Source organism: Somniosus microcephalus, chromosome 3 (genome assembly GCF_052327205.1).
Source record: "Somniosus microcephalus isolate GS21.2 chromosome 3, FLI_Smic_1.0, whole genome shotgun sequence".
NCBI classification, from domain to species: Eukaryota; Metazoa; Chordata; class Chondrichthyes; order Squaliformes; family Somniosidae; genus Somniosus; species Somniosus microcephalus.
In genome coordinates this window covers 179,637,414-179,663,286 of record NC_140989.1, presented here as the reverse complement: position 1 = coordinate 179,663,286, position 25,873 = coordinate 179,637,414, and the positions used below count along the sequence as shown (strand labels likewise).

At 44.5% G+C, this 25,873-nt stretch overlaps 1 protein-coding gene across 2 annotated transcripts in view; it reads right to left on the bottom strand.

Annotated features, from left to right (window-relative positions):
- The window catches only part of prkn (parkin RBR E3 ubiquitin protein ligase), a 2,088,612-nt gene that overhangs the window by 1,386,938 nt on the left and 675,801 nt on the right, over nucleotides 1-25,873 (bottom strand). Inside the window, exon 1 of one of the 2 annotated variants that reach the window (XM_085981988.1) lies at nucleotides 4,311-4,574. The exons of the other annotated variant lie outside the window; for it this stretch is intronic. Coding sequence (XP_085838114.1) covers nucleotides 4,311-4,364 — 54 coding nt within the window. The 5' untranslated portion in view covers nucleotides 4,365-4,574. Of the gene's footprint in view, nucleotides 1-4,310; nucleotides 4,575-25,873 lie in introns of those variants that run through there. 2 annotated transcript variants of the gene reach the window in all.

Genomic DNA, 25,873 nt, shown 5'->3' with positions numbered 1-25,873 from the left:
AGCCGTGGCTCCATTGGAAGCACTTTCACCTGAGTCAGAAGTGGTGGGTTCAAATCCCACTCCAGAGACTTGAGCACATAATCTAGGCTGACACTCCATTGCAGTACCGATAGAGTGCTGCACTGTCAGAGGTGCCACTGTTCAGGTGAGACGTTAAACCGAGATCCTGTCTGCCTTCTCAGGTGGACAGAAAAGATCCTACAGCACTATTTTAAAGAGCACGAGAGTTCTCCCCGGTGTCCTGGCCAATATTTATTCTCAACAACAACCTGCATTTATATTGTGCCTTTAACGTAGTAAAATGTCCCAACATCACTAAAACAGATTATCTGGTCTTTATCATATTGCTGTTTGTGGGAGCTTGCTGTGTGGAAATTGGCTGCCATGTTTCCTACAATACGACAGTGACTACATTTCAAAAGTACTTCATTGGCTGTGAAGTGCTTTGGAACATCATATAGCATGTGAAAGGCGCTATATAAATGCAAGTCTTTTATCATAGGATCCCTGATTCAGGTGGGAGCTTGGGCTCCCAGCGGAAAGACCGAGTAAAGATTTTAACTCCGCCACCCAGCACCCATCATTACCACAGGGCAGGCCGAGGTAAAATCAACCCTGATGCGGTGAATTGGGCATCCAGTAAGATGCGTTGAAATCATTTCTAAATATAATAATCGCTTGTGGTTATAAATAGAAAATTAACATTGATTCATACCCAGCTATCAAAATGACCGTGAAAAGTTAGTGCCATGTTTTCAGTAGACTTATCTACAGTGCCCGAGAAGACTCAAAGACTGAGTGGGACGTTTTGGGGAGGGGCCTGTAACGTTGTTAAGCAAAGTGATTTTGTATTGGCCCAGAAATTCGGGTCTCCACGGGTGAGTACGCACGGGGTACTCACCCGTAAGCCCAATGGAAGTGCCTGTTTCCTGCATACACTGCGCATGCGCGGGAAACCGGCACTTCCGTTCCCCTGAACGAAGGGTTTCAGAGTTCGAACGCGTGCGCAGGAGAGGCTGCGCGTGCGCATCGAGCTTCGTTTTTTTTACAGGTTTTCCCGGGAGGGTAAGTCTGCAGAAGTTACACATATAAAAAGCAGGCGTAAGGCCTGCTTTTTACAAGGTAAGTGGTGAATTAATTAAAATTAAAACATTTTTTCCACAGGTTTATTATTTTTAAATACTTTAAAGCAAGGTAAGTTTATTTTTAGTCCCGTTAGAAAATTAAAAAAAAAATTCAAAAATTTAAATTATTGTTTAAAATAGTTATTTCATTTAATTTATAGTTTATTTAAAAAATGTGATTAAAAAAAATGTATTTGAAGATTTAGTGCTGTTTTGGGGCCATAGTATTTATAAGTTTTGACAGGTCTTCCTGTCAATCTTATGAATGGAGCATTCCCTGCTCCGATTGGCTCCCCATGGCCCACGTGATCCCAGGGGACGCATCGAACTAACTGCGCCCCTGGGATACGCAAGCACTGCACGCCGGCAGCTGGACCAGGCCCCGGATCGGAATTCCACGGGGGCCCACAGCACAACGGCCGGCGCGCTAGGTAAGTGCAGGTCGGGGGCTTGCACCCGCGGGAAGCCCCTAACCCGAATTTCTGGGCCATTATATCTGGAAGATTGAAAGATCGTTCAGTAGAGGCCGAAGGGATTATGCAATTTGAATTTTACAAATACTGATGAATACGACAGCAGAGCGAATGGTTATATTAAATACATATTATATACAGAGAGAGAGAGGTAGAATTATGAATAAAATGGCATGAGATATATATTTTATATATACGTTGCATCATTCTTTTCATGATTCCTCTTTCTCTACTCTCTGTCTCTATTTATCTATATTTTTCTGAGTGTATTAATATGCTTGTTTGCCTGTTTGGAAGAAGGGTCTGCACCTGAGACAAGTAAACTTGTCTGTTTGCTCCTCAGAGGCTAACTGAACTGTTGTGTTTCCAGCATGTTGTGCCTTTGTTACAAACTGGAATTATGATGATTTCACCATAGCTTTTGTTAGTGGTCAAATAAGGAGACTTTGGAACACTTTCTCAACTACAATTTATTTTCCCATTACAATGCTGTAACAATACAGAAAGGTTATGAATATTTTGATTAAAATCACAGTGTTCTAACTTTATTTTCTTTGATCACCAGACAGACACAATCTCTTCTCTTATTAGTTTTGTATTAATATTTTCTGGTGTACACTAAAACACTTCATAAATCTTTTATCAAAAGCAATTGAGTTGCAATTCTCTCATTCTCAGAAGGTACCTTTTGCTGGTGAATGTTACAGGAATATCATTTTACACACTACATTATAGCTGCAGCTCCATCGATCAGAAGCAAAGGGAAGTATGAAAGATATGCCCTGACTCTGAAGAACCACAAACAAGAGAAACACATATAATTATCCCACAGTGCCTGTTACTGTGACAAACATGAAGTGGTAGCCAGAGACATTTCTGTCATAACGATATGAAAAGTTGAAATCAGAGAATGCATGTTAGATTAATTCAGGTTCCCTGTTCTTTCAGTGTCTATCAAACCCTTTGCTTTCTGAAGCACATCCCTTGCTGTGCTGTAGTATTTCTTCACTCATTGTATTACACACATCCTGATGGCTAAAACAAAAACTGGAAATGCGGGAAATGCACAGCGGGTAAATCACTTGTCTGAAAAAGGAAAATAAGCTCATGTTTTGAGTGGTACCCTTCATCAGGAGTTCTGATGAAGGGTCACACTAAAACCGTAAACCTTGCTTTCTCTTTCAGGTGCTGGCTAAAATGTGAAATTATTTCAGATTTCCAACATTCACACCGCTTTCTTAATCTCAATTATTCTGACCACTGAGCCTGGCGTTATATAATGGATATTGGCACATTATAAACTGATTCACACCAACTTCTCTTGGAATAGTTACAGCCGGTCTTCTAGAGAAGCTCATATCAAGAAGGTGGAGCAACCACCTCCTACCCAGCTAGTTACCAGTTTGAGGCTCACAGCTGTCAGTCACTCAAATAGCCCCCATTTGTTTGGAGTTTTCATTTGGTTCACAAGGCAAGGCATCAAACTGCAGTGATATACTGCATGTAAACAATGGGTGAATACTAAGGAATAATTTGCACACTGAAAGCACCTTTTCTGTTGGCAAAATAAAAAAATTATACTGGAAGTATATATTATCTGGAGTTTAGAAGAATGAGAGGTGATCTCATTGAAATGAATAAAATTCTTAAGAGAGCTTGACAGAGTAGATGCTGAGAGGCTGTTTCCCCTGGCTGTAGAGTCTAGAACTAGGGAGGCATAGTCCCAGGATAAAGGGTCGGCCATTTAGGACTGAGATGAGGAGAAATTTCTTCACTCAGAGGGTTGTGAATCTTTGGAATTCTTTACCCCAGAGGGCTGTGGAGGCTCAGTCATTGAGTATATTCAAGACAGAGATCGATAGATTTTTGGACACTAAGGTAATCAAGGGATGTGGGGATAGGGTGGGAAAGTGGAGTTGAGGTGGATGATCAGCCATGATCTTATTGAATGGTGGAGCAGGCTCGAAGAGCTGCACGGCCTACTCCTGCTCCTATTTCTTATGTTCTTATGAAGTAGTGAACTAATGAAGCACAACTTGTTTTTTTACGATACACTACTTTGTATCACTGCATTTGTTTTAGTTGGACTATAAATAGGAACAAAATGGTACAGTAGGAATGAACATTCTCCCTTCACATCCGGCCGTTGGATTTAGTTCAAACTAAACCAAGCCAATCGAACTGAAGCCTCCTCTCTCTTTGAGAGTCCAAAGGGGAATAAATTTGGACAACCTCAGCCCAGTTCACAGTGGAAATGAATCCAAAGCTCAAAACTGTCAATAACTCTGCACTAATTGGGACACTTCACTCAGATGGCTCTTAATGATAGTACAGTAGATTGCATCATCACCTGGCCACAGGTGGTGCTGAGAAGATAAAGGACAATTATAGCATGACCTTGTCCTACCATGTGATCTTTTAATGGGGATAGAAATAGACTGGATTCCAGCTGCAAAGAATACAGCACACATCACTCAACTGATCAGATCACTCAAAATGATTTCTGTCTCCTCCAACACCCTCAATTATTTCCGAACTGCACACTGTCATCTCTGGAAGAATAGGAGACCATGGCCTAGAAATTGGACATCAACAGAAACCTGCCGACGCCACTGTGGCCTGTGGGTTTACGGCCGCTAAAAATGGCCGCCACGCTACCGGGCAAAAATTCGCGCTGGGGGGGCTGGAGATTTGTAGCGCAGCGCTAACTTACCATGTAATGCCGTCCTGGTGGCATTAGTGGAGGCATCCGACCCGAAGTTCTCATTCCAGGAACGCCGTTGCAGCTTCTTACAGCCTCTGGGAATGAGGCTGTGGAGCTCACAAGGAATTGTGGGCAAGTAAAAGGGCTAGGAATTAAAGGGGCAATGCGTTCAGAACTAATCAAAATTACAATGCAGTGAAAAAAATGCAGTTTTCAGCCCTTACTGCCCTTCAAAAAAAATTTACATTCAAAAGAAGTCCCAAATGGGAGTCTTCAACACAAAGCTGAATTCCCTTCTGAACCTCAAAAAATGGGAAAAGTGCTTCAGCACTAACACAAATTGCTCAGCAAGCCAGGGAAGGGCACCCAGGGTCTCGCACGCAGCACTCCAGCTTTGTGCAGGGGGTCAACACTGCAAGAGAGGTCCTCTACCCACAGGGGCCAGGAGGCCCTCCAGAAAGAACGATGTGGGACCACATCACCGGGGCCGTCACTGCCAGCAGTGTTGCCCCCACAACCTGGCTCCAGTGCCTAAAGAAGCTTCATGACCTCAGACCACTGGTCAAGGTCAGTGAATGCATCTTCAAAAGAAGTCTCCTACCAACTGCATCACTAGCCTCATGCACTTCTCAATGCACGACTCGCCGCCAATCACTCACCTACCAACAACCTGTACCAATCACGAGGCACATCACCCATTCCTAGCCTCACCTCACCCACTTGGAAGAGACGGTACTGGCCATTCTTGGCAGGGGCATGGCTGAGCCCTTGGCCAGCGGTGGGGCTGAAAGGTTACAAGATGCTGGTATCCTCATATATTATCTTCCTTCTCACATGCACCTCTTGCTTTCCTGCCCTCCTCTCACCACAACTCCACCCTTGTACCTTCCTCATTTCACACCCCCAATAAATGCAGCATGCCCAGCCAGTGGTTGACCAAGAAGAGGGAGAGGAGAGTGAAGAAGAAGAAGAAGAAGAAGAAATACCATCACTCGACTTCACACTCCCAGCCACCAGCTCCTCAAGGTCAACCAGCAAGGTAATTTGCAGTGGCCCCCACTGAAAGTCAGCAGCCTTCCAGCAGCCATGCTGCAGCCACTGGGGTAGCATTGCGTAACATCAGTAGGATAGGAAAAGGCACACACAAGTCAGTCACTAAGGAGATGCGCAAAGGTGATGAGTTGATTTCTTGATGTCCTATTGGATGGATAGATGTATAAAGTTGGACTGGAAAGTTTGCTTTGTGATGGCTTTTATTTCAGCATTGTGCCCAAGAGGACGCTGTGATGGTCAGTAACAGAGGGAAGGTAAGGTGTCGGACTAATATTGAAAGGGGAATTGGGGCTGTGGTCACTGGTACCGCAGGTGGATGATTTGATCCCGGATATTCCGGCCAGAAAGGGGCTGTCTGGGTTGCATCCTTCCTTCTGCTTCTTCCTCTTCAGTTTCTTACTCTTCTGTGTCTTCCTCTTCTCTCTGCGAGTGGATGCTGTAAATCTGAAATGACAGCATAAAATGCTGGAAATACTCAGCAGGTTAGGCAGCACATCGAACTGAGATGTGAACTCTGTTTCTCTCTCCAGCCTGAACTGCTGAATAGTTGCAGCATTTTCGGTCTTCTCAGAGGCCTTCCTTTACCATCCAAGGCCTTGCAAGCATCCAGCAGCACTCCGTACACACTGAAAAAACTTTTAACATGTATTGCAACAAGCCAGTACTTCAATAACATTTTTTAAAAGTCCAAAAGCTTAAATGCAAACTTACCTGAAATATGTGTGTGCCCCTTTAAGAGGTGCTGACAGCGCCTCTGTCAGTGTGCTTGCACGCTGGGTTTATCTGGTGTGCTTAGGACCCAGCGAGGGTCGAAGTTCGCTGTGGCGACGTTAAGTCAGCGTTGCGCGCCGACTGACGTCACCACTCCGCCATTTTGTTTTTGCAGGGCGCTACTGCTGACTGGCAGCGCTGCCGGAACTTCGAAAATGGAGGACGCCTCAGGACCTGACACCAGCTGGTGGAAGAGCGGCAGCCGGCGCTTTCTTGAGATTACGCCACACTAACGGGTGGTGCTAAGGTCGGGAATTTCTCCCTCATCATTCTATATGTCTATAGGAATCGCAGGTGCTGGAAATGGAAATGTCACATATGACAGCATCATTTTGAAATTATTTTGTAATCTAATCCCATAGCTGTTAATTATTTAATCCATTTACATGTACTGCTTTCTTTTCACTGTGTTTGCAGTAATGTGTCGATTATTCCTGAACTGCTAGCTGTTTTCGAAAGTGTCAACATTGGACTATTCCAGAGACAAAGAATTGCAGGGGGCGATTTGAATGAAGAGTGGGATCGGTGAAGCCGAGGGCTGAGGGGATGGGAAGCTGTCCAGCCCTCCACAGTGTGAAGCCCAGGAAATGTTAAACCTCGTGCCTCATCTACATGACTGCCATCAGTTGCTCGCCTTCTAGACTTGACTATTCCAACGCTCTCCTGGACGGCCTCCCAACTTGCACCCTCCATAAACTTGAGCTCATCCAAAATTCTGCTGCCCATATTGTAACTCGCACAAAGTCCCGTTCACCCATCTCCCCTGTGCTCACTGACTTGCACTGGCTCCCGGTCCGGCACCGCCTCAGTTTTAAAATTCTCATCACTGTTACAAATCCCTCAATCTCTGTAACTTCGTCCAGTCCTGTAACCCTCCGAGATCTCTGCGCTCCTCCAATTCTGGCCTCTTGCACATCCTCGATTTTCATCACTCCATCACTGGCAGCCGTGTCTTCAGCTGCCTAGGCCCAAAGCTCTGGAATTCCCTCCCTAAACCTCGCCACCTCTCTCTCCTCCTTTAACACTCTTTAAAACCTACGTTTTTGCCCAAGCTTTTGGTCACCTCCAACAAGCGAGACTCTAACCATCTCCCCTTGACATTCAATGGCATTACCATCGCTGAATCCCCCACTATCAACATCCTGGGGGTTACCATTGATCAGAAACTGAACTGGACCAGCCATATAAATACAGTGGCTACAAGAGCAGGCCAGAGGCTGGGAATTCTGCGGCGAGTGTCTCACCTCCTGACTCCCCAAAGCCTTTCCACCATCTACAAGGCACAAGTCAGGAGTGTGATGGAATACTCTCCACTTGCCTGGATGAGTGCAGCTCCAACAACACTCAAGAAGCTCGACACCATTCAGGATAAAGCAGCCCGCTTGATTGGCACTCCATCCACCACCTTCAACATTCACTCCCTCCACCACCGGCGCACTGTGGCTGCAGTGTGTACCATCTACAAGATGCACTGCAGCAACTCGCCAAAGCTCCTTCAACAGCACCTTCCAAACCCGCGACCTCTACCACTTAGAAGGACAAGGGCAGCAGACGCATGGGAACAAGGGCAGCACGGTGGCATAGTGGTTAGCACTGTTGCCTCACAGCGCCAGGGACCCGGGTTCGAATCCGGCCTCGGGCGACTGTGTGGAGTTTGCACATTCTCCCCGTGTTTGCGTGGGTTTCCTCCGGGTGCTCCGGTTTCCTCCCACAGTCCAAAGATGTGCGGGTTAGGTTGATTGGCTATCATAAATTGACCCTTAGTGTTCGGGGGATTAAATACGTGGGGTTACGGGGATAGGGTGGGATATGTGTCGGTGCAGGCTCGATGGGCCGAAATGGCCTCTATCTGCACTGTGGCGTCTCTGTGATTCTCTCTGTGATCACCACCGACAAGTTCCCCTCCAAGCCACACACCATCCTGACTTGGACCTGTATCGCCGTTCCTTCACTGTCGCTGGGCCAAAATCCTGGAACTCCCTTCCTAACAGCATTGTGGGTGTACCTACACCATATGGACTGCAGCGATTCAAGAAGGCGGCTCACCACCATCTTCTCAAGGGCAATTAGGGATGGGCACTAAATGCAGGCCTAGCCAGCGACGCCTACATCCCATCAATGAGTAAAAAAAAAGAATAATAACTCCTTATGTGGCTCAGTGTCAAATTTTGTTTGCTAACACTCTTGTAAAGTGCCTTGGGGCATTTTACTACATTAAAGGCGCTATATAAATGCAAGTTGTTGTTGTTGAATCTGCAGGAAGCACTACCTGGCTGGCGGGCGGGCGGGCAGGAATGAGATTTTGGATGACAGGAGGACCTGAAGGAACAATCCAAGGGACTAAGATAAATGACTGAGAGAAGGGAGGTGACATTTGGAGTGGGGGTGGGAAGCCCAGAGCATGGAAGGCCCAAAGCATATCAAAAAGAATCAAAGAAACCAACCATTGTGGACATTCTCTGGCTCCAGCTCCTCTTCCCAACAGGTTTAGCCTGGCAGGGAAACCTGCGAGGGCTTCCCCACGCAGGCATGGGGTTAAGATTGCAGTCCGGCCCCAATAACCTCACCAGAGCCTGATCTGCATATTTGAAGCAAGACCCTGCAGTCTTCCAGCAGCTGTCCTGCTTGCCTGCTAACAAGAGCAGATTACTATCCGCAGGAAGGCAGTGGGATCAGAGGAGCTAGGCTGCACAGATCATTTTAACGACTTGCCCGCCCAGATTCTGTCTAAAAGTTCCCGCCTGGTGACTTGATCCAGTAGAAATTCCACTGTTGAATGAGAGAGCGTGGACTGGAAATGTCACGGGATCCCCCTCCAATCACACTGTCTTTCGGCCATTGCAAACTGCTCTCACACAAGTTGTACAACATTATCGTTCTAACAATGAATTTAGCACGAATTCCATTTAAATGGGACCAGCCACGAAATTCAGTTCTTTGCAATGAGGTTAGAAATTCCAATCAGCAAAGTTCATGTATGCATTCTTGTGTGCGCTGTTTTCATGCAACATTAACCTGTTTATTTGCTCATGGGAAAACAGCATTAATGCCTTCAGCATATATCAACTTTCCTAATTGGAATTGGTTTGTAGTTCCTTATTCTTCCTTCTTCTTCTTCTTCTTCTTGTGATAGCTGCAGTTGCAATTGCCTTGACAATGAAATGCTGTAGCATCAATGCACCTCCCCTTTAAGTACTGGCTAAAGCCTGTGCCACACATGAGTGGGACGTAGACTGGCCCTGATATTGGTCCACCTGTTGAACGTTAAGCTAATGAGCTCCAATTGTCCCAGCATCCACAACTTTTTGGGGGAGAGAATTAAAGACTTCAATAGCCTTTGTGTGAAAAATATTATGTCCCCTTGTTCTCAATTCCCCCATCAGAGGAAATAGTTTCTCTGTATCTACTCTATCAAATCCTTTTAACATTTTAAACACCTCGACTGGAACACCGCTAAATTTCCTAAACTCAAGGGAATACAAGCCAAGTTTATGCAACCTGTCCTCTTAAGTTAGCCCTCTAAGCCCCGATATCATTCTGGTGAACCTGTGCTGCACTCACTCCAAGGCCAATATATAATTTCCTGAGGTGCGGTGCCCAAAACTTAACACAGTACTCCAGATGGGGCCTAACACCCAGCTCATTTGTCCTTGATCTCAACAATGTATAATAGTGATTGATATTAAATAGAAAAAATCTGGATTCATACAGATTTTTTTTAAATGAGAAAATAAACTAAAAAAATGAGACTTTTCAAATGTAAGATCACGTCAATCCGAATCTCATCAAGAGCTTACAGCTGAGTAGACTAAAAATGCTGAGTTTTTTCCCTTGATAACTCGGAGAAACTACATTACTGCAAATCTACAACAAACAGACAATGGATTATTAGCTTGGTTGTGCTTTGGCCCTATAATTATGTTGGCTATCCTGCATCACTGATAGATCTATAGCAACCTGTGAGTCCCATGAGTCTTAGCCTTGTTAATATTTAGATGCTTTTTCTGCCACTGACACTTCAACGTGAATAGAGCCGGCTGGTGTTACCTTTCTACCACGACTGAAAACGTTCAGTGTGCTTGTTTCCATCCCGCTGTTGGGCAATCAACGCTGTATTATCATTGTTTCAGTGTCGACCTCTGTCTAACTTTGCTGGAAACAGCCTGCCTAGTTCAGTGGATTGGGTTACTGACCCCCCTATTGGTTCCGACATACATCAGAGCAGGGTTTTAGCTAGCAGTAGTTCAGCCAGATAATTGCTTAGGGGTGCACCACAGCAAATCATATTTTTTTAGGATTTCAAAACAGAAACACAGGTTCCAGTATCACCAGAGAGTATCCCCCCAGGATTGTCGTGGAATCGCCGGGAATTAAAGATTAATCGCCTGGAAACTGCTGCGAGGATCCCAGGAGAAAATTCATAGGGGCATTAAGAAATTGTGTGTGTTTTTAAAAAATAATTCTTTGAACACTTTTGTTTATTAGTCACAAAAATATTAGAGATGGGGGGAAAAAGGCTGTCTGACTGGGCGGGGCAGGTGGAGACAGGATGAAACCTCCAGGAATAGGTCCCACTAGAGTTGGCAACCTTAAAAGGTGAGCATCCCATTTCATTTTTGTGTCTCTCTTGGGTAAACCTGTGCAAAGGTAACCTCATCCTTTTCCAAGGTGGGTCTGCAGTGGAACTTGCAAGTCTGGGACCATCCTCCAGACTTTCTCTTTTGTTGGCTGTGTTATGCCTCATTTATTGTATGGTAGTCCACGGTGATCATCCCTCCCCTTCTTCTCCTTCTTCTTCCTCAACTGCATCCTGCTCCTCAAACACAGTGATGACAGCTTCTTCAGAGAGATTAGACATGGTTTTTGGATATGGATTAATTACCTGTAGACATGAACGTCTGATTTTGGAACATTTGACTTGGGACTCGCCCCAAGGGGAATGTTTAAAAAAACCTCGAGGTACATTTTGATTTATGAATTAAATGGAATGCAGTTAAAGTGAACAAGGGCAATGGAAGCAGATTCAATAGTAACTTTCAAAAAGAAATTGGATAAATACTTGAAAAGGAAAAAATGTGCAGGGCTGTGGGGAAAGAGCAGGGGGTAGTGAGACTAATTGGAGAGCTCTTTCAAAGAGCAGGCACAGGCATGATGGGCCGAATGGCCTCGTCCTGTGCTGTATCACTCTATGATTCTATAACAATGTATGTTTTCTGAGCTTTGTGTGGTGCTTTTGACATCCACATCATATTAATATACATTACATGTAGTTAATATTTAAAAATTAAGAATTATAAGATAATGCAGATATAAACAAAAAACTTCACAGAATCAGAAGATTGAGTAGATGTGCTGTCCTCCTTGCTTATGAGATAGAAAAGTACAGTCATTTTTTCTATTACTTTGCAAACTTTTAGCTTGGCTCAGTTGGTAGCACTCTTGCCACCGAATAAGAAGGTAATGCGCTCTACTCGGAGCTCCAACACGGCAAGAGAGCCCCAGGTGGGCAGAGGAAACGCTTCAAGGACACCCTCAAAGCCTCCTTGAAAAAGTGCAACATCCCCACTGACACCTGGAAATCCCTGGCCCAAGACCGTACAAAGTGGAGGAGAAGCATCCGGGAAGGCGCCGAATACCTCGAGTCTCTTCGCCGGGAGCGAGTGGAAGCCAAGCGCAAACAGCGGAAGGAGTGCACGTCAATACAAGCACCCCACCCACCCGCCCCTTCAACCACTGTCTGCCCCACATGTGACAGAGACTGTAGGTCCCGCATTGGACTCATCAGTCACCTGAGAACTAATTTTTAATGTGGAAGCAAGTCATCTTCGGTTCTGAGGGACTGCCTAAGAAGAAGAAGAAGAAGAAGGAGGGATGATATATTAGCAGGTTCCTCTAATGAGGCCATATGGGTAGAACTTAAAAACAAAAAGGGGGTAAGCACTTTGCTGGGAGTGTATTATAGGCCCCAAAACAGTCAGGGGGAGATAGAGGAACAGATATGTAGGCAAATCTCAGAGAAATGTGCAAATAATAGGGTAATAATAGTGGGGGATTTCAACTTCCCCAATATTAACTGGGATAGTCAGAGTGTGAAAGGCTTAGAGGGTGCAGAATTCTTAAAGTGCATCCAGGAGAGCTTTTTGAGCCAGCATGTAGAAAGTCCTACAAGAGAGGGGGCGGTACTGGACCTAATTCTAGGGAATGTGGCCGGGCAAGTGGAAGAAGTGTTAGTAGGTGAGCACTTTGGTGACAGTGACCATAATTCGGTGAGATTTAAGGTAGTCATGGAAAAGGACAGAGATGGACCGGAAATAAAGGTTCTAAATTGGGGGAAGGCCGATTTTAACATGATATGGCAGGATCTGGCCAAAGTGGACTGGGATCAGCTACTTGTAGGAAAATCCACATCGGAGCAATGGGAGTCTTTCAGAAGGGAAATTGAGAGAGTACAATGGCAACATGTTCCCGTAAAGGTCAAGGGTGGGACCAGCAAGCCCAGGGAACCTTGGATGTAAAGGGATATACGAGAATGGATTAGGAAAAAAAGGAGGGCTTTTGGCAGATGCAAAGGACTAAAGACAGAGGAAGCCCTAGAGGAGTATAAAAAGTGCAGGGGGATACTTAAAAAAGAAATTAGGAGAGCGAGGAGGGGCCATGAAATAACACTGGCGAGCAAAATAAAGGAAAATCCTAAGGTGTTTTATAAGTATATTAAGGGTAAGAGGGTAACTAGGGAAAGAGTAGGGCCCATTAGGGACCAAAGTGGCAATCTGTGTGTGGAGCCAGAAGATGTAGATGGGGTTTTAAATACATTTTTTGCATCTGTGTTCACTGTGGAGAAGGACGATGCAGACATAGAAATCGGGCAGGGGGACTGTGATATACTTGAACATATTAGCATTGAGAGGGAGGAGGTACTGGCGGTTTTAGCAGGCTTAAAAGTGGATAAATCCCCAGGCCTGGACGAGATGTATCCCAGGCTGCTGTGTGAGGCAAAGGAGGAGATTGCAGGGGCTCTGACACAAATTTTCAGAACCTCTCTGGCGACGGGGGATGTGCCAGAGGACTGGAGAACAGCTAACATAGTACCATTATTCAAGAAGGGTAGTAGGGATAAACCAGGGAATTACAGGCCAGTGAGCCTAACATCAGTGATAGGGAAATTATTGGAAAAAATTCTGAGGGACAGAATTAGGCTCCACTTGGAGAGGCAAGGATTAATCAGGGATAGTCAGCATGGCTTTGTCAAGGGAAGATCATGTCTGACTAACTTGATTGAATTTTTCGAGGGGGTGACTAGGTGTGTGGATGAGGGTAGTGCAGTGGATGTAGTATACATGGATTTCAGTAAGACTTTCGATAAAGTCCCGCATAGGAGACTGGTCAAGAAGGTAAGAGCCCATGGGATCCAGGGTGCCTTGGCACATTGGATCCAAAACTGGCTTAGTGGCAGAAGGCAGAGGGTGATGGTGGAAGGTTGTTTTTGTGACTGGAAACCTGTGTCCAGTGGGGTACCGCAGGGATCGGTGCTGGGTCCCTTGCTGTTTGTGGTCTACATTAATGATTTGGATGTGAATATAAAAGGTATGATCAGTAAGTTCGCAGATGACACGAAAATTGTTGGGGTGGTAAATAGCGAGGAGGGTAGCCTCAGTCTGCAGGACGATATAGATGGGTTGGTCAGATGGGCGGAACAGTGACAAATGGAATTTAACCCTGAAAAGTGTGAGGTGATGCATTTTGGAGGGACTAACAAGGCATGGGAATACACAATGAGTCAAGAATTCCCTGTTTCCTTTAAGTAGATTTTAAAACTGAAATATGAAACTGCTGTTTACTAAAATGTAATTTATAACTTAGTGGGGTTTCAATTCTGTTACCGCCAGCAGAAATGGCATCTGACTTGTTACAAAAGGTTAAGTGGTTCACTTCCAGTTGTAAAGCTGTTTAATTTGCATTATTAGATCTAATGTTCCATTTTATGCCATAACGTACTTCTGGCAGTAAATTAAGATGTGAGACTGCAGTAAATCACAAGTCATTGCTTATGCAATAAATCTCACATATGGCCCACATTTTCTGCCAAAGAGCTTAACAGCCACAGAAAGAATAATTCCACCCCACTTTTTGACAAGCAAACTAAAAAGTTCTGCAAAAAGGAATGCCAACGTCAGACTTGGTGGATGGCTTTTGTCAAATTGAGGGCAGGCTAAAAGATCGTTGGGATTGACCTTGAAGGGGTAATTTTCTGACTTCACACTGCTGGCGAGGGGCCTCACCAGCTGGGAGTGCAGAAGGAAATTCAGACGTATGCTGCACATGATTTTCCAACTATTTAAATTAGTGGTCAGAAAATCATATGCTGTGTACACCCAAATTTCTGATATGCGCTATTAGTGGGTGAAGCTCCTAAACAGAAATGTGAAGTCAGAAAATTATCCATTTATGTGGGGGAATCCAAAACTAGGGGCCATAAATATGAGATATTCGCAAATAAATCCAATAAGGAATTCAGGAGAAACTTCTTTACCCAGAGAGTGGTTAGAATGTGGAACTTGCTATCACATGGTTCAGGCGAATAACATAGATGCATTTAAGGGGAAGCTAGGTAAATACATGAGGGAGAAAGGAATGGAAGGTTATGCTGGTAGAGTTAGATGAAGTAGGGTGGGAGGAGCCTCGTGTGGAGCATGAACAGCAGCATAGGCCAGTTGGGCCGAATGGCTTGATTCTATGCTGTAAATTCTATGTAATCTCATCCTTCATCCTGTCCACCTTGTCCTCAGCTTGACACGCCCATGACTGTGTAAGATATGAAAGGTCTCTCTATCGGAAGATTTATGTGAATGGGTTTGATGTTGGTACAGACGTGATGCTGAAATTGATATAGCACCACTTGGCGAGCTATACAGAAGCAATAGGAGCAAGTTCTGATTTGTCTTTTGTTACACATCTTGATTAGTACAGGATGTTGTAGTTAATTCTGCACTTCAAACTTCATGGCAATCACCAACCACATTATCTGTTAAGAAAAGAATCTCCAATTTTCTTCCCCTTTCTCCCCTGAAGGTGGAAATTCAACCCAGTAGACAATCCCATGGGCCTAAACATTCTTTATGTATCATCTTCGACTGTGAGGAGCACCAAATCATAACCCATTCCCAACCTTAATGGATGGCCACCCATGTGCTAGTCACAGATATCACTCCTAAAATTTCTCCCAATAAATACTGCTAATCTTCATTATCTTCCTCAGCTGCACAGCTGCTCAGCTGACCTCACAAGGCCACTTTATAAAAGAAGATTGTTGTTTAAACAGGATCATCTACATCAGTCACTTCACGCTGTCCAAAACACCTTGCAAGTTGTAGCTATGAGTGTGGAAAAGTCTACTAGCCAAATCAGTGCTGTCCTACTGAAAAAAAACTTGCACCTTTATAGCGCCTTTCACAACCTCAGGACCTCCCAAAGAGCTTTATAGCCAATGAAGTACTTTTGAATTGTAGTCACTGTTGTAATGTATGAAATGTGGCAGCCAAATTGCGCACAGCAAAGTGATAATGGCCAGATAATCCCTTTTTGGTGATGTTGGTTGTGGGATAAATATTTCCCTGCTCTTCTTTAAAATAGTGCCTTGGAATCTTTTACGTACACCTGAGAAGGGCAGACGGTGCTTGGTTTACCATCTCATCCCCTCAGCACTGCACTGGGAGTGTCAGCCTGGATTATGTGCTCAAGTCTCTGGAGTGGGATTTGAACCCACAACCTTCTGACTCCGAGGCGGGGTTGCTACCCACTGATCCACGGCTGGCCCCTACACATGGCACGTGCTGCAACTCCATGGGCATCTGCAGCGATTCCCCAGTGACACCAGGTTAGTTATTGTCCAAGGCTATCAGATAGCACAGCTGTGCAAGTGCCTCCCTGTTCAAGCAGAGTCTGTGAAAACAGTTCTTCTCTATCATTGCCAGGTAGAAATGGCTTTGGCTTGTAGATCTGGTTGGTGAGATAAGTCCAGGTGTAAATGAATCCAGCTGTTTGCCATCTAATATCCCTAGCAGGACGTATTCATTTTTCTTTGCCCTCTTTCATGAAATTCGGTGACAGTGGAGGAATGAATGCAATCATATCTTGCAATTCAATGACATTAAAAAAGTGTACTTTTAAGGGAGCCCTTACAGAAAGGTTATAACTTCATTAAATTAATGGCAAAAATCCTTGCAATGGCAGGAATGTCTACCCTTCAATGTCACAGTACCACAATGCATGCTGATGCTTCCAACACTCACCAGCCTGCATTTTACAATGCATTGTGAAACTGTTTTGTTTCCCCAATTTTGTCACTTACCTTTCCTCTTCCTAAAGTAGGTGACTCACGCTGAGACCTCACCTGAGCAGCCACTCATATGTGGGCTCGGACAGTGAGCATTAGTGAGCTATTTTGCTGTGGAGGGCATTACTGCTGAGATCAATTGTGCCATCATTCATTCATCTCTAGCATCAGTTACTGAATCACGATCATTGGTGAGGACTTTAACCAATTTAAAAGTCCAGGAACACTGAGGGCAATTGCATCAGCTTCCAACCCCTCCATCCTCCTCCACGTTGAAATTGTTAACTCAACATAGATAAAGGCCCTGGGTTATTCCTCTATCATTGCCAGGTAGTCTGTTTGTGGCAGTGGTTAATTGTCTTTCCACTCTTTAAACTCATCCCTTTTACCCAATATGCTATCCGAGGAGCATGAAACTGTTTTTAAACAATTTTTTTTTTTTAATTCGTTTTCACAATGTGCCAGTATTCATTGCCCATCCCTAGTTGCCCTGAGAAGGTGATTGTGGGCCTTCTTTTTGAACCACTGTTAGTGGCTTGATATAATTGAGTGGCTTGCTATCCTACTTCACAGGCCAGTTAAAAGTCAACCAGGTGAGTGTGGGACTGGAGTCACATATGGACCAGACCAGGTAAGGATGACAGGTTTCCTTCCCTAAAGGACATTAGTGAGCCAGTTGAGTTTTAATGACAATCCATCAGCTTCATGGTCACTTTTACTGATACCAGCTTTTTATTTCTAGCTTTCTTTTTAAACTGAATTTAAATTCTCAAACTGCCATGGTGGGATTTCAACCCACGCTCTCTAGGTTCTTAGTCCATGCTTGTAGGGAACATAAAAACTGACTGTAAAAGCTTCTATAGATATGTGAAGAGAAAAAGATTGATGAAGTCAAGCATAGGTCCCTTGCAGTCAGAATCAGGGGAATTTATAATGGGGAACAAAGAAATGGCAAACCAATTAAATACATACTTTGGTTCTGTCTTCACAAAGGAGGACACACATAACCTCCCAGAGATGTCGGGGAACATAGGGTCTAATGAGAGGGAGGAATTGAATGAAATCAGTATTTGTAGGGAAATGGTGTTAGGGAAATTGACGGGATCGAAGGCCGATAAATCTCCAGAGCCTGATAATCTACATCCTAGTGTACTTAAGGAAGTGGCCCTAGAAATAGTAGATGCATGGCTGTTCATCTTCCAAAATTCTATAAACTCTGGAACAGTTTCCATGGATTGGAGGATAGCTAATGTAACCACACTATTTAAAAAAGGTGGTATAGAGAAAACGGGGAATTATAGACCGGTAAGCCTGACATCGGTAGTGGAGAAAATGCTAGAGTCCATTATAAAAGATGTAATAGCAGAGCACTTGGGAAACAGTGACAGGATCGGACAAAGTCAACATGGATTTACAAAAGGTAATCATACTGGAATTTTTTGAGGATGTAACTGGTAGAATAGATAACGTAGAACCAGTGGATGTGGTGTATTTGGACTTTCAGAAGGTGTTGTATCCGTGTGTTAACAGAGACACGGAAGGCAGGAGTAGGTTTCACAGGTGTTTACTGAACAAAGTCTGGAGGTGAGCTAACAGATACAAGACAATATACAGGCTTATATAGCCCGAGTGGCCATTACCGGCATTACAGTACACAGGGGGCTCTTAAAGGCACATACACCACAATTCCTCCCCTTTTAGGCAACCAGTACATAATATTTTAAGTAATCATTAATTAACATGCTACAAGAACAATAATCTACACATTGCTGCAGTTAATCAATTATAAGTCAGTCTTTCTGGAGGCTTCCTGACTCGGTCCGGATAACGCCTCGGTGGTGTAGTAGTTTCTGGTGGTGTAGTACGTTCTTTTGGCAAGGCTGATTCGGCTTGAATGCCAGTGTCGGGTTCATCTGGTTCCAGTATCACCGGATCGGAGGTAGATACTATGGGTATCTCTACTTCATCATTAGGCGTATAGAGTTGTGGTGTAGGTTGTCCCTTTTCGGATGACTCTATGATCTGGTCAGCATGGCGCCTTATTATGCTTTCTCCAATGTCCACGGTATACATCAGCGGTCCTAGTCGTGTGCAAATAGTTCCAGGCTGCCATTTCTCGGTACGGTAGTCCCGGGCCAAAACTTGTTGACCTATCTGGAAGGTTCTAGTTGGCCTTTCATTCATGCCTTGAAATTGCCGGTTCTCCACGTCCCTTCTGATGTTTGGCTTGATCAAATCCAGCCGGCATCTTAGGCTTCTATTGAAGAACATCATGGCGGGAGTTTGGTTTGTAACCACCTGTGTTGCATTCCTGTATGCAAACAAGAAGTTATCTACCTTATGCTGAAGTTTTATGTCTTCATTACCCATGGCCTTTATGGCCTTCTTAAAGGTCTGGACAAACCTTTCAGCCAATCCATTGGTGGCGGGATGGTATGGGGCGGACGTGTAGTGCTTAACCCCATTGTTTTTTAAGAACTTCCTGAATTCTTCAGACACAAATTGCGGTCCATTATCAGAACAGATCTGTTCAGGCAGCCCATTCCTGGCAAATATGGTCCTTAATACTGTGATGGTTTTTTCCGTGATGGTGGAGGACATCTTTATTACCTCCGGCCACTTGGAGTGTGCATCAACCGCGATTAAGAACATTGAGTCCATAAATGGACCAGCAAAGTCGATGTGTACCCTTTGCCATGGAGATGAGGGCCACTCCCATGGATGTAGAGGGGCTTGTGGTGGGGCGTTTTGGACCTTCTGGCATCCTAGACAGCTCTTGGTCATTTCTTCGATGTCTCCATCGATACCTGGCTGCCACACAAACGCTCTGGCTAGGTTCTTCATTTTCACTCCACCCAGATGCCCCTCGTGAAGCTCCTTCAGCACTTTATCCTGGAGTTTGGGTGGAATCACCACTCTGGATCCACACATCAAGGTTCCTCGGCACACTGACAGCTGTTCTCTTCTTTGCGAGAATGCTGGCAACAGTGGTTCGCCATGTGCTGGCCATCCCTTCACCGTTAAATCGTAGACTCGTGAGAGAGTCGGGTCATTTCTCGTTTCTTTTTCAATGGCAGAATTTGTTACTGGTAGACATTCCACTATGGTTGAGTGGAACATCTCCACTGGGTCTACTATAGGTGCCTCTTCTACCATTGGCAACGGTAGGCGCGATAAACCGTCAGCATTCCCATGCTGTTTTGATCCTTTGTATTCTATGTCATATTGGTGTGCCCCTAGGAAAAGGGACCACCTCTGTAGCCTTTGCGCTGTCATAATGGGAACACCCTTTTTAGGGTTGAATATGGAGATGAGGGGTTGATGGTCAGTCAACAAGGTAAATTTTTGTCTGTGTAGGTAATGGTTGAATTTCTTCACTCCCCATACCAGGCTGAGTGCTTCCCTGTCGATCTGGGCATAGTTACGCTCAGCTGAGTTCAATGAGCGTGACGCAAAAGCTATCGGCCGTTCTGAGCCATCAGGGAATCTATGTGATAATACCGCTCCTACGCCGTAAGGGGATGCATCGCACACCAGTCTGATTGGCAGTGATGGGTTGTAATGAGCCAAAACTTCCTTGGACGTGATCAAGCCTTTACATTTATGGAAGGCACGTTTACAGTCCTCGCTCCATTCCCAAATTACTCCCGTTTGTAGCAGTTCGTTAAGAGGGTGCAGAACAGTTGACAAGTTCAGTAAAAATTTATGGTAGTAATTTATCAATCCCAGGAACGACCTTAATTGTGAGACATTTTCAGGTGCTGGTGCTTTTATGACCGCTTCAATTTTCTCAGGGGACTTATGCAACCCTTCTTCATTAATTATGTGGCCACAATATGATATTTGTTTCTGGAAAAATTCGCACTTGGGGCGGTTTGCTCGCAGGCCCCGTTCTCTCAGCCTAGTGAGTACCTTCTCCAAATTGGCAAGATGTTCGTTGTCGTTTTCTCCTGTTACAAGGATGTCGTCTAGGTAGCATTGAGTCCCAGGAATCCCTTGCAGGACTTGTTCCATAGCTCTTTGCCAGATAGCTGGAGCTGATGCTATTCCGAAAACCAGTCGATTTTACTGGTACAGGCCTTTGTGTGTGTTTATTGTGAGATACTTTTTAGAGGCCTCCTCAACCTCCATCTGTAGATATGCCTGTGCCAAGTCAATTTTTGTGAAACGTTTCCCTCCGGATAGTGAGGCGAAAATATCTTCTATCCTCGGAAGAGGATACTGTACCATGTGAAGGACTGGGTTTACAGTCACCTTGAAGTCCCCACAGATGCGAATTTTTCTCTGTTCTTCAGAGTTATCATTATTTAACGTTTTCTTCATGACCGGGACGATGGGTGTTGCCCACTCGCTCCAATCTATTTTGGATAACACGCCTGTCTTTTCCAAATTCTCCAGCTCTGCCTCGACTGCTGGACAAATTGCGTATGGCACCGGCCTTGCCTTAAAAAACTTGGGAATTGCCGCATCTTCCACCTTTATTGAGGCGGTGACGCCTTTCAAGGTTCCTAGTTCCTGTTGGAACACTTCTTTGGCGTTGGCCAAGATGTCTTTTAATCGTTCAGGTATGATGTCATCATCATTTTTTTTCTTACTGGTCACTGTCAGTGCCTGAATGGAGTGCCAGTCCAAACGTATCTTCCTGATCCATTCACGTCCCAACAGCGGTGGACCACCATCTTGCAGAACGTATAAATACAACTTCTGTATTTCCTTGCCGTTGTATACAACAGGCACCTTTATTTTCCCTTTGGGGTATACTTTCTGCCCCGTATATGTTTTCAAGATAATGGATGTGTCTTTCAAAGGTATATGCGGAAATAGCCGCTCGTAATCCCGTCTACTTATGACGGTCAGAGCTGATCCTGTATCTAGCTCCATTTTAACTGGGGACCCCGCTATCGTGAGGGTAACCCAAATGGTCTGGTAATCTTCTTTGGCAATTACATTATGTAATTTGAGAGAGCTTAGTCTCTTGTTTCCGGAGTCGCTATCGCTCTTCTGGTCTTCGGAGCTACTCTCCGTCATCATTTGTACCTTTCTGTACTTTTCTTTATTGATTTTTATTCTGTCAGTGGATTTTTTTTTCCAGATCGGCATACACATGTAATGTGTCCCATCTTTCCGCATTGCCTGCATGCTTTGTCCTTGAACCAGCAGTCCCTCTGGTCATGGGTGGATCTGCCGCAGCGATAACATCTCTCGATACCCCGTGTCATTTCATGGGTGCCGAAGTCCTGTGGCTTTTGCTGTATCTTTGCAGTTCCTCTCGCTGCTGCTTCGTATGATACAGCCACACTGAAAGCCTTGTCCAGTGTCAAATCTTTCTCAGAAAGTAGCTTTTTTTGTGTTCCTTCACTTCGGAGACCGCAGACAAATTTGTCTTGTAGAGAATCTGCCAGTCCTGTCCCGAATTGGCAGTGTAGGGTATCGACAATCTCCTTAAAATTCTTGTCCATCGGTTTGGCTGGAGTGATTACGTTTCGTAACAGCCCGTATGTCCTTGCGCCCATTAGATTTAGAAGTACCGATGCCTTTTTATCATCTTTTATTTCATTCGCTGTGCAATATTTCTCCACTCTTTCCACATATGTGGTCCAATTTTCTATATCATTATTGAAAGCATTAATATCGCCAGCCTTAGGCATCTTGGGGGGAAAAATGGTGCCTCCCGCGCTTTCCCGCCGCTGCTGCTGCTGACAACGTTGTTTTCCGCCGTTTTTATTTACAGGTGGAGACTCGTTCCCGCCGGACTCTCTGGGACTTTTCCCTCCCTCTGCTTGTCCGAGCGCCGACCTGCTTTGCAGCGCCGGCCGTCTCCCGAGTGCTCCCCCCCTCTGTCTGTGTTTGCCTCCGCCTTCGCTGCTCGGCCCCGCTGCAGAGCCAGCCGATGGAGCCCCAGCCCGCCGCCCAGGAAGGATTATTGCAGTACCTGCCACCAGCTCGGCTAGCTGGTGAAACCACAGTTTTTTTTGTTGTTTTTTTTTCTTGCTTTTCTTTGACTTTCGTCTGAGGAATCGATCTTCTTGAGGTGCTGCCGAATTGCAGGTAAGTCCGTTTCCACTTCGTCGCCACTGTTGTATCCGTGTGTTAACAGAGACATGGAAGGCAGGAGTAGGTTTCACAGGTGTTTACTGAACAAAGTCTGGAGGTGAACTAACAGATACAAGACAATATACAGGCTTATATAGCCCGAGTGGCCATCACCGGCATTACCGTACACAGGGGGCTCTTAAAGGCACATACACCACAGAAGGCTTTCGATAAGGTCCCGCATAAGAGATTAGCGTGCAAAGTTAAAGCACATGGGATTGGGATAAGGTACTGTCTTGGGTAGAGAACTGGTTGACAGACAGGAAACAAAGAGTTGGAATAAATGGGTCTTTTTCCGAGTGGCAGGCAGTGAATAGTGGGGGACTGCAGGGATCGGTGCTAGGACCCCAGCTATTCACAATATATATAAATGATCTAGACGAGGGAACTAGATGTAATATCTCCAAGTTTGCAGACGACACAAAGCTGGGCGGGCGCGTGTGCTGTGAGGAGGATGCAGAGAAACTCCAGTATGATTTGGACAGGTTGGGTGATTAGGCAGATGCATGGCAGATGCAGTATAATGTGGATAAATGCGAGGTTATCCACTTCGGTGGCAAAAACAGGAAAACAGATTATTATCTGAACGGCAATAAATTGGGAAAAGGGGAAGTGCAATGAGACCTAGGTGTCCTTGTGCACCAGTCGCTGAAGGTAAGCATGCAGGTGCAGCAGGTGGTTAAGAAGGCAAATGGTATGTTGGCCTTCATAGCGAGAGGATTCGAGTACAGGAGCAAGGATGTCTTGCTACAGTTGTACAGGGCCTTGGTGAGACCACACCTTGAGTATTGTGTGCAGTTTTGGTCGCCTTATCTGAGGAAGGATGTTCTTGCCATGGAGGGAGTGCAGCGAAGATTCACCAGGCTGATACCTGGGATGGCAGGAATGACGTATGAAGAGAGATTGGGTCAATTAGGTTTATATTCGCTAGAGTTTAGAAGAATGAGAGGGGATCTCATTGAAACTTATAAAATTCTAACAGGACTAGACAGACTAGATGCAGGAAGGGTGTTCCTGATGGCGGGGGAGTCCAGAACCAGGGTTCACAGTCTAAGGATAAGGGGTAAGCCATTTAGGACTGAGATGAGGAGGAATTTCTTCACCCAGAGAGTGGTGAACCTGTGGAATTCTCTACCAAACAAAGCAGTTGAGGGCTAAAGGGCTCAGGGGATATATGGAGAAAGCAGGAAGAGGGTACTGAATTTGGATGATCAGCCATGATCTCATTAAATGGCGGAACAGGCTCGAGGGGCTGAATGGCCTACTCCTGCTCCTATCTTCTATGTTTCTATGCCTCCATAATTACTAGTCCAGTAACATAACCACGACACTGCAGTATCCATAATGGATGGATAGATATAGCTCAATGTTCAATAGATATCAGTCAGAAATAGCAGTCAACAGATACAAAGGCTTAATATTTGCTTAGAAGCAAGGCACACCTTTTGACCATCACAGTAAGCCTTTCTGCTTTGTAAAAAAGTCTAAATTTATCAACACCCTTGTAAATAGCAATCATTGCATTTTCAGTCTAAGTATCGCATCCCATTAGAAAGAACTGGAATCTATTCACTGCAGCTCGAATGAAGCATCACCTGCCCATACACATCCACCCTGCAATAAAGATGGATGTTCCAATCGGCCTTGTTTTAACATCAATGGTAACTCAAGCTGGCATTGAAATAACGCAGATTGGAAAAGCTAGGCTCTTAAAAGCAAAAACAAAACAAGAACTTCTGTCAACAATACATATTGTTCATGTAAGTGCCCATTCTTCATTTTAGATTTGAAAGTAAATACACTTTGCTACAGTAGTATGCCGGTAAATTGATTAAAATGTCATGGCATAACTAGGATATCCATCTTAGACTGGATGAATAACATAAATATTCAACAAGTGAGTTGACCTTCACAGCTCACTCGTGACTTTGTCGCTCTTGGGTTATTTGGTCAGCTTACTATTTGAATATTTACTACCTTCAACCAGTCAAAGATGATTATCCAATACAAATTCTTAATTAAATAAACTCACCCAGGTATGTGCACCCCGTATCTTGAGTCTCAACAGATATGACAAGGTTATCCTTTTTCTTAGATCTCTACTTTTTCACGTTTAGCTTAATCAGTGCAGGGAAGGGACATCTCTTGGCGATATAATTAATTCTGTGATGTCCGACTGACACTTAAAACTGAATATGAAATTTGAACTCCACATATTCTGCTTTACATTTGACAGCTTTTTCAATTAATATATCCCAGACAACAGTGGGTGATGTTTGACTTAACTAACAAGAGAGGCTCATTTAAGAGACTGTCTTGCAGCATGGTATTTGAAAGATAACTATTAAGATAAAAAAAGAACATGATATGTAACTGACTTTAAACCATAAGCTGTCTTACTCAATTTATTATCGCAGATAAAAAAGACATATTTTATTATTTTTAATAAAGCCTACCAGTGAAATCTAAATTGAATATTTTAGTACTTGAAATGGTGAGTAGAGAAATTAAAGTTAAAGAAAAACTTGCATTTATATAGCACCTTTCATGACCACCGGATGTCTCAAAGCGCTTTACAGCCAATGAAGTGTAGTCAATGTTGCAATGTGGGAAATGTGGCAGCCAATTTGCACACAGCAAGCTCCCACAAACAGCAATGTGATAATGACCAGATAATCTGTTTTTTAGCGATGTTGGTTCAGGGATAAAGGTTGGCCAGGACACCTTCCCTGCTCTTCTTTGAAATAGTGCCATGGGATCTTTTACGTCCACATGAGAGAGCAGATGGGCCCTCGGTTTAACGTCTCCTCTGAAACATGGTACCTCAAACAGTGCAGCACTCCCTCAACACTGCACTGCAGTGTCAGCCTAGATTTATGTCCTCAAGTCTCTGGAGTGGGACTTGAACCCACAACCTTCTGACTCAGAGGCGAGAGAGTGCTATCCACTGAGCCACAGCTGACAATTCACAAGTTATACAATTCAAACATCAACGGAAGTTGAAGGGATAATTACTAGTCCTAGCCCCTTTAGGGCTACCCCGGATCAGGCATATTCCCCAGACGTTCACTTTCAACTAAAGTTTGAGGTAGCCGAATGCTAAAGACGCTTAATTGGGTCTAAAGGTACAGACTATCTCTCCCTAAAGGAAAGGAACAACCTGAAGATGTTACTGTCTTCCAGATAGCACTTTTAATAAGTTTAGCTGGACTGTAACCTTCCAGATATTATGAGGGTCCGGAAATCTCCCCCAGAATTCTGCAACTCCTCACCAAAGAGTGTACAGAGATTGCGTTCACGAGTTTGATACAGAAGTATTATG